Source organism: Eumetopias jubatus, unplaced genomic scaffold (assembly GCF_037043125.1).
Source record: "Eumetopias jubatus isolate StellerSeaLion01/CBP00866 unplaced genomic scaffold, mEumJub1_p1.0 scaffold_12, whole genome shotgun sequence".
Taxonomy (NCBI): domain Eukaryota; kingdom Metazoa; phylum Chordata; class Mammalia; order Carnivora; family Otariidae; genus Eumetopias; species Eumetopias jubatus.
In genome coordinates, this window is record NW_028274818.1 from 81843535 (window position 1) to 81860754 (window position 17220).

Genomic DNA, 17220 nt, shown 5'->3' on the forward strand with positions numbered 1-17220 from the left:
GAAGAGAAATCGGTGACAGCCTTCCCGCTGGCTCGAGCCTTCAGGCAGGAAGGCCGGATTTGGAAAGTGACGCGGCCGGGACTGACCTGCCTGGGTCATCGGGGTACAGTTCTCCCCTGGGCTGCTTGGAACCGTAAATTGTTGGTAAACGCGGGACACTTGGCCGCAAATCCTTCACGTGCTCCAGAAAACCCCTCGACTTACCATGTTCCGTGTCTTCTCTTGTCGCTCTAGTTGCTATGGTACAGTTTCTTCTCTGAACGGGGAACCAGAGCAGGGTGTTGCCGTGGAGGCGGCGGGACAGAACGACTGTAGTATTTACGGAGAAGATACTGTGACAGATGAGGAGGGGAAGTTCAGATTACGTGGATTGCTGGTGAGACTTTGGACATTTTTTGTCAGTGGGTCTTTTCACTTTGGATTTAGAGGTGTCTTGTGGTGCCCCCCAAGACTGGTGGGAACGGGCAGGGCAAGGGGTTTGGGGCTGGGGGGTTAGGGCTCTGGAACCCTCCTGATCCCTGTTTTATCTGGCACAGTTTACCTTTCATTGAGCTGACACATTGGGTTGGGGTTTTGTGGCAAAATGAAGTTGGAAAACAGTGGGTCTGGTGCAGCTTCTGCCTGGCATTAGGCGGTTGTGGCGTAGGCCAGGGCTCTCAGACCAAATGCCTGTGGGGCCAGAAGAGGCATGTGAATGGCCAGAGGATGCTGGGTGCCCACTAGGGAGTGGTGAGGAGTGTGGTGAACTCCAGAGGGCAGGGCCCATGCAAAGGGCGCAGCTCCCACTCCACTCCAGCTCCTTATATCCATGTGGGAGGATAGGCTCAGTGCTGCCAGATCGTTCGAATTGTTAAAAGACAAGTCCGAAGTTCAGATTTCCATGTGAAAACTCCTAACTTTTAGGTGTCAACAGCTAATTAAAAAAACCGCACAAACTCACAACTTTGTTGTGTGGGTCAACCAGCCAACTCATTTGTCCTTTGCTCAGCTGCAACATTCAGTTTAGGGTTTATGGTGCTGCCTCAATTTGTATTCTTGCATTCATGCATTTGCTTAGTCAGCAGACACTGCCTGTGTACTGTGTGGTCACTGCAAGAGTGTGGGTTGGACAGCACCTGCTGGACTGGGCCCCTTGGATCGGGGGTTGGGTCCCCGGGCTTTCAGAGTCACACACACAATATTCCTAGCTGACTGCAGAGACAGGCACACATAACTCCACAGCAGGCTAATGTTTGCCCAGATCACGCGAGCTGAAATGTAAGCCAGTTTCCCAGTTTATTTAGATACATTGGAGCAAAGCTGTTCTTGCCCCAAAACAAAAATACTCATATCCAGGGCATCCCAGGGTCAGATCCTCGGGAACCTGGGAGGCAGGTTGGAAGGTTGCCTGGTGAGCTTGGGGTATTCAAGCTGAGGAGGAGGATGGATTCGGGGGTGTCTTCCCTGGCTGCGCTGAGGACTAGAATTCTGATGGTCCAGCTGGATGCACACCAACTGGGTGGGCTCTGCGCTCCCCGCTCTGCCCACCACTCCCTCCGTCTGGCATGTTCTCAGCAGAGTCGTCAAGATGACAGTTATCTTGCCATGCTTAGGAGTCTGCATAAGTCTCATCACGATGCTCCGTTCTCACTGTCCTCCGCCCTGGGGCGGTGGGGCGGGGGGGGGGGGCTGCCCCTGAGGAATATGCTGCCTTCAGGCCCGCTCCCTTCCTGTGACAGTGGTTCTACAGAGAACAGACAGGCGAGACACCATGGCCTCATGCCACTACAGCCAGGGCCTGGGGAGAGGCGTCCTGTCATGGGAGCTGGCTCCTTGGCCTCATGAGATCCATGCAAGCCTAACCCTTGCAGTTCCGTCCTTTGTTGGCTGCACGAATGACCTTCTGCTCTCGTCTGCCTGGGTGTGAATCCCGCCTCCGTCATCGCTTTGCTGTTTACGTTCAGGCAAGGGGTTTATCCTTTCTCTGTTTCGTCATCTATAGAACGAGGATAAGAGTGACGTCCACCTCGGAGGTCGGCTGTGGGTGTTAAATAGGTCAGTGGATGTGGCACGAGCAACGTGGACAAACAAAACCTTCCCCCGAGGCAGCCCTCACGCAAGCTGCCAGCTCAGGTTTTGGTCTGTAGCTTTCTGGGGTGGCAGCTTGAGAAGGGATCTGGGTGGGTGCCTGTGTAGGGCAGGAGCCTCCCTTCCTCTGGGTGGATGCTGTGTTCTTGGCCTACCTCACTCTTACGGTTGCGGGGACGACAAATCTCCATCACCTTCTTGGTTCTCCCATCGTCTCGCTGGACCAGACGTGTTCTTCTAAACTCACCAACTTAACACATTGTGTGTAATTAAACCGAAGATAGTTTCCTTCTCCGGCACAGTAGATTTCCATCTTAATTGATGCTCTGAAGACACCCTCCTCCTCCCCCTCTTCCTCTTCCTTCTAATAGGTGGTAATTTATTAGCGCTCTCAGTAGTTTTCAGAGTCGCCCTGGGGGCTCCCCACACCTTCATGTGCCAGGCCGCAAGTTCTGGGGGGACATCCTTAGCCATTCCTCAGCCAGGGCTTGGGATTCGCGTTTGCCAGTCTCCCAGAGGACACGAGGCTGAAGATCCCTTGTTGTAGGTTTCCTGAGGATCCTTGCCCCAGGCAGGACTCGTTCATTCATTTCACCTTTCCCTGCACTGTTGTCAGGACATCTTGGGCGAGAAGCTGCGGCACTAGAGTCCATGGCCAAAGGATGAGGGCGAGTCCCCGAGCCAGTCGTCCGGGCCCTGAGTGAGGAGGGGGCTGGCTGGGGTGGAGCAGCTGCCTGGACAGGCTCCCCGGTGGTCCAGGTGCGGGAGCGAGCGGGCAGTGCCGTCCCCTTTTCTGCCCAAGTGACTACTCACGTCCCTTCCTCTCTGGGGTACGAATGGCTCTTTTGAGCTGAACCCGATACTGCCAGTCCTAACTCACCTGTAAAGTCAATGAATGTGTCTACCGGCGATCATGAATTTGTTCTCAGTTTTCAAAAAAACAATAGCTTTATTGTCTCTGTAAAGGTGCCATGTGCTCATTATAAAATAGCTCATAGCAACATATCCCAACGAGCAGAGTCTTGAAAGGGAAGAAACACACCCTACAGCTATCAAAGCACACATTATTTTAGGAGACCAGAAGCCTTTTATCCATGCTAGTTTAAAAATAAACGATCACATCTTAGGGTTGTCCCCCGTTAGCTGCATATAGACCCCTCTGAACTTGGCCCGATGCTTTAGATCCTAATGTGTGAGCAGGTCAGTTGTGCTATTGATCGGAAATCGGTTGCTCTGAAAGCTTTCTTAGAGTAATGATTTATTCGGTAAACTTTATGTACGCCTGTAAAATTGAGCGATAGAGTAAAAAGCTTGAGAAAGAACAGATTTTTTTTTTTTTAAGAAGGAAATTCTCAGATCTCACTTGGCAGAAATCGTGTCCCCACCGTAAGCATTCAGGAATCATGGCTGATGTCACTCCACGTGTATATGCAGGCAGAGGGGAGGGGTGGATAGCCACGGGAGAGCAATTTTATCAGAGTAAGCATATTGTGCTTAGCAGTGTTGAAGCAGGAAGCCAAATCTAATTTTTCTTGGGGTTTGAAGGAACTGCAGACCTCCAGATACATGTTCCTTCATCAGGGTGCTTCTAAAAGGGACTCTTAGGAAGGTTAGCAGGCCGCAGACTGGGTCCGGCAGCGGGGTGGCGATGGCGGCGTGGTCGTGGTGAGGGCCATTGGTCAGAGGAGGCTCGGATGAGGTTCCGGGCAGTGAGCCCCTTTCTAGAGGCGTGATCACTGGGTTTGCTTGCAGCCAGGATGTGTGTACCACGTGCAGCTCAAGGCAGAAGGCAACGACCACATCGAGCGGGCCCTCCCCCACCACCGGGTAATTGCGGTAAGTCACGAAACTCTGCGGGCCGACGGGTGGCGGTATGAGCGCTTCCCCAATCCGAAACGCTTTAGCTCCTCTGGCTAGCTGCCTTTCCTCTGAGGTGGCGGCGGGGGGGGGCTCCGGGTCCTAGTTAAGGGTCCTCTTCGAATAGTGTCAACTTCACACGCGGCATCTCCTGTGGGGTTTTAATGAGCGGCATTGCTGTCGTGAATCCGGAGGAGAAATTTGAGCTGTTGTCTCCTCCCTCCCCCCAGCAAATGGATCATTATTCTCCAAGTTGAGGATCTCAAGGTCTAAGTGGCATTTCAGATCAAGGGAGGGTAATAAAGACAACGTGGGCTTAATTGGTGGCAGGGCCACCCGATTTTCTTATATCCAGATGACCTTGTTTTTTCCACTGGGGGGGGTGGAGTCTCTTGATATTCTGGATCACGACTTAGCTAATTGATCCGTAAAGAGGCAGCTCTCCCTCCAGGTCACGGGGAGGAGCCCGGGAATCATTTGAAGGGAAGCTTTTCTCCCACGGAGTAACTCATTTGCTAGACTGGAGGGCTTGGGTGGGACGGGGGCGGGGAGGGGCGAGGGGGGCGGGTGCTGCCCCTTGGTGGCTTGATTAGGTGGCATTAGGCATGAAGGTTATGAGGGGTCAGGAGAGGGGTGGGCCGTTTAGGACCACCTGGCTGAGAAGTGGGTTTTCTTGATGTCTTTATGGCATCTGGCATTTTAAATGGCTGGGAGGGCGGCATCTTACAATCCCATGATTCCCTGCCATGGTGGCCAAGGCCAGCGTCACGGACAGTCCTGGGGACCACGGCCTGGCAGGTAGGGAGAAAGGGACAGACGGAAGGGCACACACCCACCTGTGGGGCGGCTCTGCCTCAGCCCCTGCTGATGGCTGCCAGGCAAACACATCTCTTTTTTCCTCAAGAGGCTGGAAAGTCTGGCTTTTGGTGTGTGTGAAATTTCTCTTTAAATTGTTGTCAAATAATGGAATTTTAGAAAGAAAACATTCTGTGCTAGTCAAACAAAACGTGTCTTGGACCAGCCGTAGCCCACCTCCTTACCACCAATTTGTGCCCTTGGACTTGGACTACTGAAGAGGTGAAGTTTGCTATGAAACAGCGCCTAGGACATCACCACCTAGAGTAGAAGCTCTGCTTCCAGCTTCCTCGCCACCAACGTTGTTCCTGGTCTCTTTCTAGGTCGGCAATAACGACATTGATGATGTAAGCATCATAGTTTTCCGGCAGATCAATCAGTTTGATTTAAGTGGAAACGTGATCACTTCCTCCGAGTATCTCCCTACATTATGGGTAAGGCCAGTTTTTTTACGGTGAAAGTGTGTTCTTTTCAGCTCTGAGAAGAGTAGGAGCGGGGTACGTGGGCCTGCCCAGCGCTCGCTTGGGCGCGGACAGACGCGGGAAGTGCTGAGGGCTGAGGGAGAGATCCCGGCGTGTATCTGGGAGAGTGGTTGCTGATGGCCCAGAAGGGAAAGGCTTCATACTTTCAGATAACTCTCTGTTTAGCTCAGAAATAAGTCTTTGGAAGCATTGTGGTTGCAGCCTAACGAATGCTCCATACAACCTAGAATCTAAAGCGGAAAGGTAATTTTAAGGCAGAGTGCCTTGTAGCTTTTAAAATTCTGTCCAGGGTGGGGGCGATGGGCAGGGGACCGGGAGTCGGGCAGTCTGACCAGTGTCCTGCTCACCCCGCTGCCACGGGCAGTCAGTCACTCCATCTTGAGGACCAGGGTTTCCTCTGTGAAATTCGGGAGCTGGGACTCAGTGACCTCTCAAGATCTCTTCAGGTTCTAACCAAATCTCCTTGTCTGCAGTTAATGAAATGTTTATACCCTGCTCTAGCATCCCTCTTGAAAAGTGTCCGTGAATCGCCACGGGAGTGTGTTTTTCAGAGGCGCTTGTAATTTTATACACAATGACACGTTTGACTTGGCTGAGAATGTGCGCTGAGGGTTTAACTCCCCTCTGAACTCGCTCTTCCTTCCAGGTTTACAAGCGTGTTGTTGCCTGTGGGGACTGGGCGGGCAGGGCCCGAGCAGAGCGTGCTGGGTGGGCTGTGGGGCAACCTGCAGCAGACGGGAGGGAATAGCGCCCCCTCGTCGTCTCCACGTGATTGTTGTCCTGTTGGAATCCTGGCCCAGGGTTGGGATCATTTCCCAACTTCCCAGAGAAGCTGGAAGTTAGAGTTACTTGAAATCACCTGGTTTTTAAACATGGTCAGTGAATTCCCATTGGCTCTGAACACCGTATAGGGCACAAGAACGCATGTGTGGTCTTGGATGTGGCCCACTGGCCTCCCGTCTGTGACTTTCGTTTTAGGAAAATGCCTCGTGACTTGCGTGTTCTATATACAAGTGTCAGCTTGGGCCCTGGGGAGGGTGACTGGCTTTCTCCTGTGGCATCCAGGACTGTACCTCCTTCGCCTGTCCCATTGCTTGTGGTAGTCAGAATGAGAACAGGCCAAAGAGAAAGGCTAGAATTACAGGACTGAACTGCTCCTGGCAGCAGCCTGGACAACCAAATGCAAAAGGGGAATGTGTTTTGAGCTTAAGGAATACTCGTGGAGTTGAAGGTACAGCATATGGAGAGGCCATGCCAGGTGGGCCAGACCCTCAGTGACGTGGGTTGAACCCCAGGCGCCACCACATATAAATTGTGCAACTTTAGGTGGTGGAGGCTTGGGGCCTCGCTATGGGTAATGATGATGCCTGTTCAGAGCCAGGGTTGGTGATGACGTATGTACGAAGTGCCTGTTGCTTGCCTGGCATTCACAGCTATAGTATAAGCTGTTCCTTTTAATGTTATCATTATACTAACTGTTACCATCTTTTTTTTTTTTTAAAGATTTTATTTATTTATTTGAGAGAGAATGAGAGGTAGAGGGCGCGAGAGGGAAGAGGGTCAGAGAGAGAAGCAGACTCCCCGCTGAACAGGAAGCCCGATGTGGGACTCGATCCCGGGACTCCGGGATCATGACCTGAGCCGAAGGCAGTCGCTTAACCGACTGAGCCACCCAGACGCCCTAACTGTTACCATCTTGAGCATTAACTTAAGTTGCTGGAATCGATTTTAAAATCTTAACATTTCTATGCAGGTCATGGAATTGTGAGTCTCAGGCAATGGAGGAATGCATTATGTATTCCGGCTGGGGGCGGGTTGTTTCTCTTTCAAACATCCGTGTTCCCAAAGATCCTTCTCCTCCCCCTCCCCCCCCCCCCCCCCCCGCCAAGAGCTAAGCCATCCCGAGGAAGAAATGAAGTGTTTGAAATGAAATGTTTATTGTGTTTTAATTTCGAAAGCACGCCCTGCTTTGTTTTCTGCTCTCCAGGTAAAGCTTTACAAAAGTGAAAATCTTGACAACCCAATCCAGACGGTTTCCCTGGGCCAGTCCCTCTTCTTCCACTTTCCACCCCTGCTCAGAGATGGCCAGGTAACTAACACCCGGGGCTGCCTTCTAGCCGTGTCTTCATCTGAATGTCTCCACTTCAGAGTTTAAGGAAAGAGTTTTCTCACCCCCCGCCCAATACCTCTTTGCGGAAACGGTTGACATGCTCTCTGAATCAAGGTTGGGCTCTGTAGGGTTTATGTGTTCTTAACTGGTTCTTTATCTCTTTGCAAAAGTAATACACATCCATGGCAGGAGTTTTTTTGGGGGGGGTGGAAATCAGATACAATCCCATCATCTAGAAATAACCCCTGTTCACGTGCTGACAGGTATCCTTTGGTCTTTTTTCACTGTGTGTGCTTGTGTGTGTGTAAATGTAAGTATACACATATATTTATTTTAATAACGCAAGGCTAGGATTCTTCTGTACATTGTTTTATAGCCTGTACTTTTCAATGAAGAATATATCCGAAATCTTTTCCCCATCCTTAAACCTTTATAACATGGTTTTTCTTGGTTGCACAATAGTCTCTAATACAGGAAATGCTGTGATTTATTTAACCAAGCCCTTAATGGTGGACATCCTTTACTGATTGTGGAATGTTTATTATCAATTGTATTTGGACAGAGCAAGCTATTTTAGTTGTCAAGGTGAGAGCAAACTTTGCAAAGAACTCGATTCTTTCCTGGTGGGCCTGGCATGTGTTTGTCAATAGTGCACCTACATAGGACGTTCCCTGTCCCGGCTTCTTACCACCTGCCCCAGGGATGATAAACTATGGCCCTTTTGGGGCATGAAATGGCTGTAAAATAATGAAATAGGTTGCGATGGACGTTTGGAGTCGCTCCCCATTTCTCGAGACGCCCTTTGCAGGGGCTGCCGTAGGCAGCACGGCTCTGCAGAAACAGCATGGGCTTGGGGTCAGACTCCACCTGGGCTCACTGCCTGCTCTGAGATGGGAGCAGTAAACCCGACCTTGACCATGACTTAGAGCAGAGCAGGTGTCTGCCTCGTGCAGTGCTCATGGTGCCTAGCATACCGTTGGGGCTCTGGACGGTTCCAGAGATGCTGTGTTCTTAGAACTTGCCAGCTAACGGGCCACTTAAGTGTCCTCCCTTAAAAGTCAACCTCATTTTGGATTGAAAGCAGTCTTTCTCAGTTGGATCATGTATCTCCCTCATCAGAAGTGGCTCGTAATAACTTTCTGTATTTCATAAAGTGGGATCCTCAAAGGACCACAATTATGTCGCCGTTGAATATGCTCATACAAAAGTTCTGCAGACTTTGAAAGCTTTGTCGGAAGACGCTGTCTCCGAGATGCTGGGGACACACGGCTGTCACTGATGGAACAGCCCACTGAGCTTCCTGTTCTGAAGTTAGCGACCTTGGTTTGCATGCGTAGACCTGGGGATTTCTTTAAAAGCATAAAGTCCTTTATAAAAGTAACGTCTTCTTGCTTGTGCACAGAACTACGTTGTGCTGTTGGACTCCACGCTCCCCAGATCCCAGTATGACTACGTCTTGCCTCAGGTTTCTTTCACGGCAGTGGGCTACCATAAACACATCACCCTGATTTTTAATCCCACGGTAAGGAAAAGGGGGAGTTTAGAAACAACCGATTGGGGGGGCGAGAGAAGGAAAACCGCACAACCTGTGCTCCAGGTTATTAGTGGAGGGAGGACAGCTGTTTGAGGTCCCCCAACTCCGGGTCCCTTTTGCATTCTGGATTTCCCTAGATGCTTTTCTACTTTTGAGAGTGCTGATGCCTTCAGTTCCCTTTGAGGAGGGAGCTATCAAAGAGGGGAGGGGATGTGTGTAGGTCAGTGGCTCAGGTGTGACTTTTTGGGAGAAGGGTCACCACTATGTCGTGATTGGGGGTGTTGTGGTCCTTCAGCGGGAGGCACGGGACAGCTGACCTGCCCAAACTTCTAGAAACTGGTGCCAGTTTACAGGAAATAGGACACAAGAGCATATAAAGGGTGCTGCAGGGATATAGTCAACAAAGTGTAGGTTGCGGGAAACTGTGGGACATTAACCTGGAACCTGATTTATTTGACAGATTGCAAGAGAGAAAAAAAATCCACACGGGGGCGATACCTGTAGATGAAAAGAAAGTTGCTCATTTAAAAAATTTTATTATAGTTACTATTTTTAAAATTTTTTAAAAAAAGATTTTATTCATTTATTTGAGAGAGAGCACGAGAAGGGGGAGCGGCAGAGCAAGAGGGAGGAGCAGGCTCCCCACTGAGCAGAGAGCCCAATGCGGGGCTCGATCCCAGGACCCCGAGATCATGACCCGAGCCGAAGGCAGACACTTAACCAACTGAGCCACCGTGAAACTAGCTCGTTTTATCAGCCGCTTGCAATAAGTAGACCTCATTGGATCCTGTACCAAACAGACGAAAAAACACCAGAACAAACAAAGCACACATTCATGAGATGAATATTTAGATCAGTGCTCCCAGAGCTGGTGTGCAGTAGAATCACCTGAGGATTAAACACACAGCAGCCACAAAAATGGGCTCCAGGGCCCAACCTCACACCTGCCGGTTCTGAACTCGGTAGGTAGTGAGAGTAGAGCCCACGGATCTACAATAAAACAGAAGTCTGGCCTCTGAGCTATTGCATTGGTCACTCTTGTAGGCCTTTTCAGCGTGAAGAGTCAGAATTCTATTTTTTTAAAAAGATAACTGTGCAGAGGAGTATATTTAGCCACTCCTTGTTCCTTTGGAACAGCTGTGTTATATAGCACTCCTCTGCGTGGCTGTTCCGTAGTATGTTCAGTTAGCCCTGCTGGATGGACATTCGCATTATTGCTGATTTTCTGCTATTACAAATAACCTGTTAGTGATCGGCCTTGTGCATGCGTGTGTTTGAATGCTTGTCAGTCCATCTTTAGAATAGATGCTGAGAGGTAGAGTTGCTGGATCACAGGGTCAGTGCATCTGGAATCTTGCTGGACGGGGCCACTTGCCCTCCAGGGGGTGTCCTATTTGCATGCCCACCAGCAATGTATGAGAGCACCCTTTTCCCCAACAGAGTATGTGGTCAGATTAAAGAGTGTTTGCAGACTGGTGGATGAGAAATGGCATCTCCACGTAGCTGTCCCCTGCATTTCTCATCCTTCCACGTGGTTAAGAACCATTTTTGTGTTCCCTTTCTGGGAACTGTTGGCTTTTTTCTAGTTTGTTGGTCTTTTTCATCTGTTTTGGAAGCCCTTTGTGTATGAGGGATTCTCACCCTTTGTGGTATATGTTGTACCTATTTTTCCCAATTTGTTTTTTCATTTTGATTATGCAAACATTTACTTTTCATGTTAAATGTGTCGGTCTTTTCCTCATTGCTTCTGAATTTTGAGTCGTAGTTCGGAAAGTCTCCCCCACTCCCAGTTTTTAGAGGAGTTTCTTTTTCCTCTGGTACATGTATGGTTTCCTTTTGTACATTTCCATTTCTATCCATTTGGGGTCCTTCCTGGTGTAGGGTGTGAAGAATAGTTCCAAATTTATCTTTCCCACATGCAATCAAGTTACCATTTTGTCCTTTTCAAACACCATCCTAGATGAGAGGTAGGTAGGAATTATTTTCCGTCATCTAGAGATAAGACCCAAGGAGAGACTGAGCCGTCTAGGTCACCAGCTCATGCACAGCAGAGCTAGGATTTGAACACCGCTCTTCTGCTTTCTGCGCATCTCTGACGAGGGGCTTGTGCTCAGTGACTTGGCAAATATGATTTTACCTGAAGTAGAGTTTTTCTGATGACTCCAGAAGGAAGCACTTTCCTCGTTGCTCAGGGTGGAGACCTGGTTAGAAGGTGCCAAAGAGATGAGCATGTAGGGACCATCTGTCCCTGCGTGGAGGCACATTGCCAGCCCAGCGAGACCAGAGGGTCCCCATAAAGGGCACCGGTGGTGGCCGTCTGCAACATTCCCTCCCCCCCTCTCCCCCCCCCGCCAATCTGGATCCAGGGAGACACTTGGGACACTTCCCAGCTGGTGGCGGGAAGAGACACGCTGCTGGGTGGCGGCCAAGCAGCCACCACGCCCCATAGCTGCTGCCAGGAATGCGTCTGTCACTTCGTTGCATGTGAGACCAGGGTGCCAAGTGACAAGTGCAGAGCGTGCCCACCCCTGCCGTGCAGGGGATCCGCTGCTGATCCCCACAACAGACCTTGTGGGGACGTGCCATTCCTTGCACTTGATGGAAGCTCAGAGAGAATAAGCCACCTCCACGCAGTTAATCAGTGGAATGCGGTGGTTCGTCTCACATCAAGTGGTTTCTAGAACACTACAGCCTCCTGATGGGTGGCTCAGCATTGTGCATTTATGAGCATTCCGCTTTACTCTTCTGTTGACATGCAAACCCAGAACCGTATCATTGATTTTTTTACTCCGTATTTGATGCGCTGCTTGGCACTTTACGTAGCTAATCTCGTTGAACCTCACATTCCCCTGCAGTGGGTGCCATTCGGATCAGTGCCACTTAATGGTGAATGAACCGAGGCTTCCCGTGATTGCCCAAGGTCACGCGGCCAGACCCAAGACGTGAGCCTCATTGTCTTCATCCCTCTGCAGCGTCCCCATTAACTATTTACTTCTGGGGAGAATGTGCTGGGACCCAAGACATGTAGGCAGTGGGAGGTGGAAATCTGTTTCCACCCTGATTCTTTCATTTTTAAGAGACCATCCCATTCTGCCTCAACCGTCTCGGGTAAAATGGCCCCATAGCCCTTCTCCCGCCGAGATGCTCTCAGATGCTTTGGTTGGAGGACCCCATTACCCTGTTCAAAGTTGTTGAGAGTCTGCGAGAGCTTTAGTTTATATGTGTGTAATCTATCTTTATTTATTATATTCCGTTAGCTGTAAGAGTGACGACGTCATCACACGTAGCTTCTGGAAAAGTCCACCGTTCACTTATGAGAGAATGAGAGCGAAAAAGACACATGCTATCTTAGCATTGTCATGAAAATATTTTCACCTTAAAAATCTCCTGAAGGGGAGTTCCCAGACAATACTTTGAGAACTGGTGCTCTGTCCCCTTGTTCTATCATTTTCTGAAAGTTTCCATTTATTTGTTTCCTTTGTGCGGGTGGAGTGAGCTAGGGTGCAGGTTTGTTGGCTAGTACAGAGACCCAACATCTCAGGGGCTTTAGGAAGCTGGAAGTTTCTGTCGTCTGTCAGCATCGAGGACCGAGCACAGTCCAGGGATGGTATGGAAGCTCCAAGGTATCGGGGACCCAGTCCCCCCCTTGGGGCTTTGTCATCCCGTAGCACCTCCCCCTTCTCATAGATGGCACGCCTGGCCGGCAGGAGGGGAACACACACCACTGTCCTTTTAGGGAACAGCCTGGATGTGTTACTAAACACTTGTGTTCATGTCGCCTTGGCCAGAATTCCGTGGCTGTCCCAGCCGCAAGGGAGGCCGGGAAGTGCGTGTAGTCTGATGGCCCAGATGAAGGTTGGGGGTTCTGTTGGAAGAAGGGGCAAATGGCCACTGGGACACAAGCAGCAGCCTGCCTCCTCTCCTCACCGGGGCTGATCTCTGGGACCATGTCCTTGGTCACTGTGCACCTGAGCCTAGCATGGCGTGTTCCCTGTACTCCATTGTAGGAAAGAGCCCCTGTGTGTGGCTGGGACTCGGCCCGAGGAGGCCCTCCTCAGCCACGGGGCCTGCTTTCCACAGCACTTGCTCCCCTCAGGTAGGAGAGGAAACATGCCCGGTTACCGGCCTCGGGCTGCCCCAGAGCGGCAGAGAGCAAGCCGGGAGAGTTTGGGTAGCAGAGGATTCACCTGAAAATGTATCCAGGTCACTGCCCTCGCTGCCCGTGGAGAGCAAGGGCTGGGTCACGTGGGGGGCCAGATTGGGCCAGGTGGGCGGCAGGGTGGTGGGTGGCGGGGAGCGGAGAGCTGGTAAAGCGGTGCTCTTGGTGTCCACAGAGGAAACTACCTGAGCAAGACATCGCGCAGGGGTCCTACATCGCCCTGCCTCTGACGCTGCTTGTCCTGTTGGCCGGCTACAACCATGATAAGGTAGGAAACCCAGAGGCCTGGTGAGACAGTGCCATGTGCCGGGGGCGCCATCCGCACAGCTGGGGCATGTCCCCTGTTCCAGAAGTTAGCACATTGCAGGGCCGGAAGCGACTGCGAAGGCCTCAAGTCCTGTGCCCCAGATTGCTTGCTTTCTGCCTTTTTTTTTTTTTAATTTTTAACTTTTTATTATTCTTTTTTAATGTTTCAGGTTTTTATTTAAATTCTAGTTAGTTAATATGTAGTGTAATATTAGTTTCAAGTGTAGAATTTAGTGATTCCTCACTTAGAGACAACACCCAGTGCTCATCACAGGCGCTTCCCTAATCCCCGTCGTATGTTCCACCCATCCTCCCCGCCCGCAGCCCTCAGTGTGTCCTCCACAGTTAAGAGTCTGTTCCCTGGTTTGCCTCTCTTTTTCCCCCCATGTGCATCTGTTTTGTTTCTTAAATTCCACATATGAGTGAAATCATACGGTATTGGTCTTTCTCTGATTTACTTCGTTTAGCCTTATATTCTCTAGATCCATCCATGTCGTTGCAAGTGGCAAGATTTCATTCTTTTTGATGGCTGAGTAGTGTTCTGTTGTGTATACATGTCTATATAGATAAGTCTATAGATATCAATAGATATAGATATGTATACACAACCCACATCTTCTTTATCCATCCATCAGTTGATGGACACTTGGGCTGCTTCCATAATTTGGCTATTAATAATGCTGCTATAAACCTCAGGGTGCTTGTACTCCTCCAAATCAGTGTTTCTTTTATCCTTTGGGTAAATACCTAGTAATGCAATTGCTCGATCATAGGGTAGCTCTATTTTTAACTTCTTGAGGACCCTCCATACCGTTCTCCAGAGTGGCTGCACCAGCTTGCATTCCCACCAACAGGGCACGAGGGTTCCCCTTTCTCTGCATCCTCGCCAACACCTGTTGGCTCCTGTGTTAATTTTAGCCATTTGTCTGGTGTGAGACAGATGTCTGTGTGATACCTAATTGTAGTTTTGATTTGTATTTCCCTGATGATGAGTGGTGTCGAGCATCTTTTTATGCGTCTGTTGGCCATTTGTATGTCTTCTTTGGAAAAATGTCTATTCATGTCTTTTTCCCGTTTCTTAACTGAATCATTTGTATTTTGGGTGTTCAGTTTGATAAGTTCTTCATGGATTTTTGGATACTGACCCTTTAGCAGTTATGTCATTTGCAAATATCTTCTCCCATTCTGTAGGCTGGCTTTTAGTTTTGTGGACTGTTTCCTTTGCTGTGCAAAAGCTTTTTATCCTGAGGAAGTCCCACTGGTTCATTTTTGCTTTTGTTTCCCTTGTCTCTGGAGATATGTCTAGCAAGAAGTTGCTGCAGCCGAGGTCGAAGAGGTTGCTGCCTGTGTTCTCCTCAAGGATTTTGATGGATTCCTGTCTCACATTTAGGTCTTTCATCCATTTCAAGTCTATTTTTGTGTGTGGTGTAGGGAAATGGTCCAGTTCCATTCTTCTGCATGTGGCTGTCCAATTTTCCCAACACCATTTGTTGAAGAGACTGTCTTTTTTCCATTGGATATTCTTTCCTGTTTAGTCGAAGATGAGTTGACCATAGAGTTGAGGGTCCGTTTCTGGGCTCTCTGTTCTGTCCCATTGATCTGTGTGTCTGTTTTTGTGCCAGTACCATACTGTCTGATGATGACAGCTTTGTAATAGAGCTGGAAGTCCGGAATTGTGATGCCACCAGCTTTGCTTTCCTTTTTCAACATTCCTCTGGCTATTCGGGGTCTTTTCTGGTTCCATACGAATTTTAGGCTTATTTGTTCCATTTCTTTGAAAAAAGTGGCTGGTATTTTGATAGGGATTGCATTGAATGTGTAGATTGCTCTAGGTAGTATAGACATTTTCACAATATTTGTTTTTCCAATCCATGAGCATGGAAAGTTTTTCCATTTCTTTCTGTCATCTTCAGTTTCTTTTGTAAGTATTTTATAGTTTTCAGGGTACAGGTCTTTTATCTCTTTGTTTAGGTTTATTTCTAGATGTCTTACGGGTTTTGGTACAATTGTAAATGGAATAGATGCCTTGATTTCTCTTTCTGCTGCTTCATTATTGGCATATAGAAGTGTAACAGACTTCTGTACATTGATTTTGTATCCTTTGACTTTACTGAATTCGTGTATCTGTTCTAGCAATTCTGTGGTGGAGTCTTTCAGGTTTTCTACATAGAGTATCAAGTCATCTGCGAATAGTGTAAGTTTGACTTCTTTGCCGATTTGGATGCCTTTTTTTCTTTTTGTTGTCTGATTGCTGTGGCTAAGGGTTCCAGTACCATGTTGAATAAAAGTGGTGAGAGTGGACATCCCTGTCTTGTTCCTGCCCGTAGAGGAAAAGCTCTCGGTTTTTCCCCAGTGAGGATGATATCCGCTGTGGGTCTTTTATGTGTGGCTTTTATGATGTTGCGGTATGTTCCCTCCATCCCTACTTTGTTGAGGGTTTTTATCAAGAAAGGGTGCTGTACTTTGTCAAATCCCAGGCCTCCTTTCAAGGCCATTAACCTCTTATGACATCTTCCCTAATCCTCAGTTGCCCTCTCTCTCCCGACCCTCCCCAGTGCAAAGGTCTCAGCTTTGTCTTGAACCTGGGTGGTGGCCTGGCAGAAGAAGGAGGTATACGGAGATGTGAGGCTCCAGTGTCCCTCTGCGCAGGTGTTCTCCTGGCATCCCCTTTTCTCACTCTCTCTCTCTCTCTCTCTCTCTAGCTCATTCCCTTGCTGTTGCAGTTGACAAGTCGACTGCAGGGCGTCCGAGCTCTTGGCCAGACAGCCTCTGACAATAGCGGCCCAGAAGATGCAAAGAGACAAGCCAAGAAACAGAAGACAAGGCGGACGTGAGGAGGAAGAGGGGCAGGTGAATCTCAGTCAGGACAGGCCACCGCCAAGGGGCCACCACCCGCCCTTGGCGTCAAGGGTACATTTGACTGAGCTCAGCACGAGCTTTCTGCCCGGGCCTGCCTTCCACCCCCCCTCCCCAGCCCCTCGGTGCAATGCCATGAATAGACCCTCCTGTCACTCTGCTGAGCACGATTTATTTTCTGAGTTGAAGATAATTTATTATTATTATTTTTTGTCAAAAAGTATTTAAGCTGTGCTAGTGGTGTGAGAATGTATCTCTTAATCTTCAGCATTCGGTTTGCAAGAATTCCAGTAAACTACAGGTTTTCGGTCTGCTCATGAAGGGCCTGTCGGATTTGCCTTGTTCCTTAACTTCCCTCTGCGTCTGTGATCCCTGCTGGAAACCGCACAACCTGTAACTACTACTAGGAGGGTTTGTGAGGAGGTAAAAATCAATAAAGTCTCCCATTCATGTGTGTGTTGTAGTGCATCTCGGATGTATCTCTTCCATGACGTTGCCATAAAGCAGGGGTCACGCAGGTCCTGAGGGAAGGGCCGGCGCAAGAAAGTCCTCAGCAAGGGGGAGGTGGCCCACGGCAGCCGTCTTTGGTCTCAGCGGTAGGAGAACAGGGGAGGGAAGGATTTGTGGTGACATGAGGCAAGTGCCCACCCAGTCTAAAGGAGGCGGAGCGTCTGGGCTCCAGCTCACCTGTGCTCTGTTGGAATGTGTGTGTAGCGAAGCCAGAAAGACAACATTTTGGGTGAAACCGAAGTTTTAAGTGTTCGTGATCAATTCAGTTTATTAAAAAAAAAAAAAACACACAAACCGAACAAAATGCATCTGTGGGATGGGTGAAGTTGAAGCCTGCGCATTTGCGTAAGGGATCCACAGGAAGTCCCAGCATTTGCTGAGTACCCTGGGGATGTGAGGGTGGGGGGAGCCAGTGACACTCAGGCCGAGACCACATCTGCTTCCTTTCTTGTTGTATCCCTAGCTCTTAGCGTGTACTGAGCAT

At 49.4% G+C, this 17220-nt stretch overlaps 1 protein-coding gene across 1 annotated transcript in view; it reads left to right on the forward strand.

Moving 5' to 3' along the window:
- The window catches only part of LOC114219869 (BOS complex subunit NOMO1), a 54067-nt gene extending 37385 nt beyond the window's left edge, over window positions 1–16682 (forward strand). Inside the window, exons 25-31 of the mRNA XM_028117487.2 lie at window positions 235–376; window positions 3820–3903; window positions 5103–5213; window positions 7249–7350; window positions 8774–8893; window positions 13240–13332; window positions 16073–16682. Coding sequence (XP_027973288.1) covers window positions 235–376; window positions 3820–3903; window positions 5103–5213; window positions 7249–7350; window positions 8774–8893; window positions 13240–13332; window positions 16073–16204 — 784 coding nt within the window. The 3' untranslated portion in view covers window positions 16205–16682. The remainder of the gene's footprint in view (window positions 1–234; window positions 377–3819; window positions 3904–5102; window positions 5214–7248; window positions 7351–8773; window positions 8894–13239; window positions 13333–16072) is intronic.
- Window positions 16683–17220: the final 538 nt, after the last annotated feature.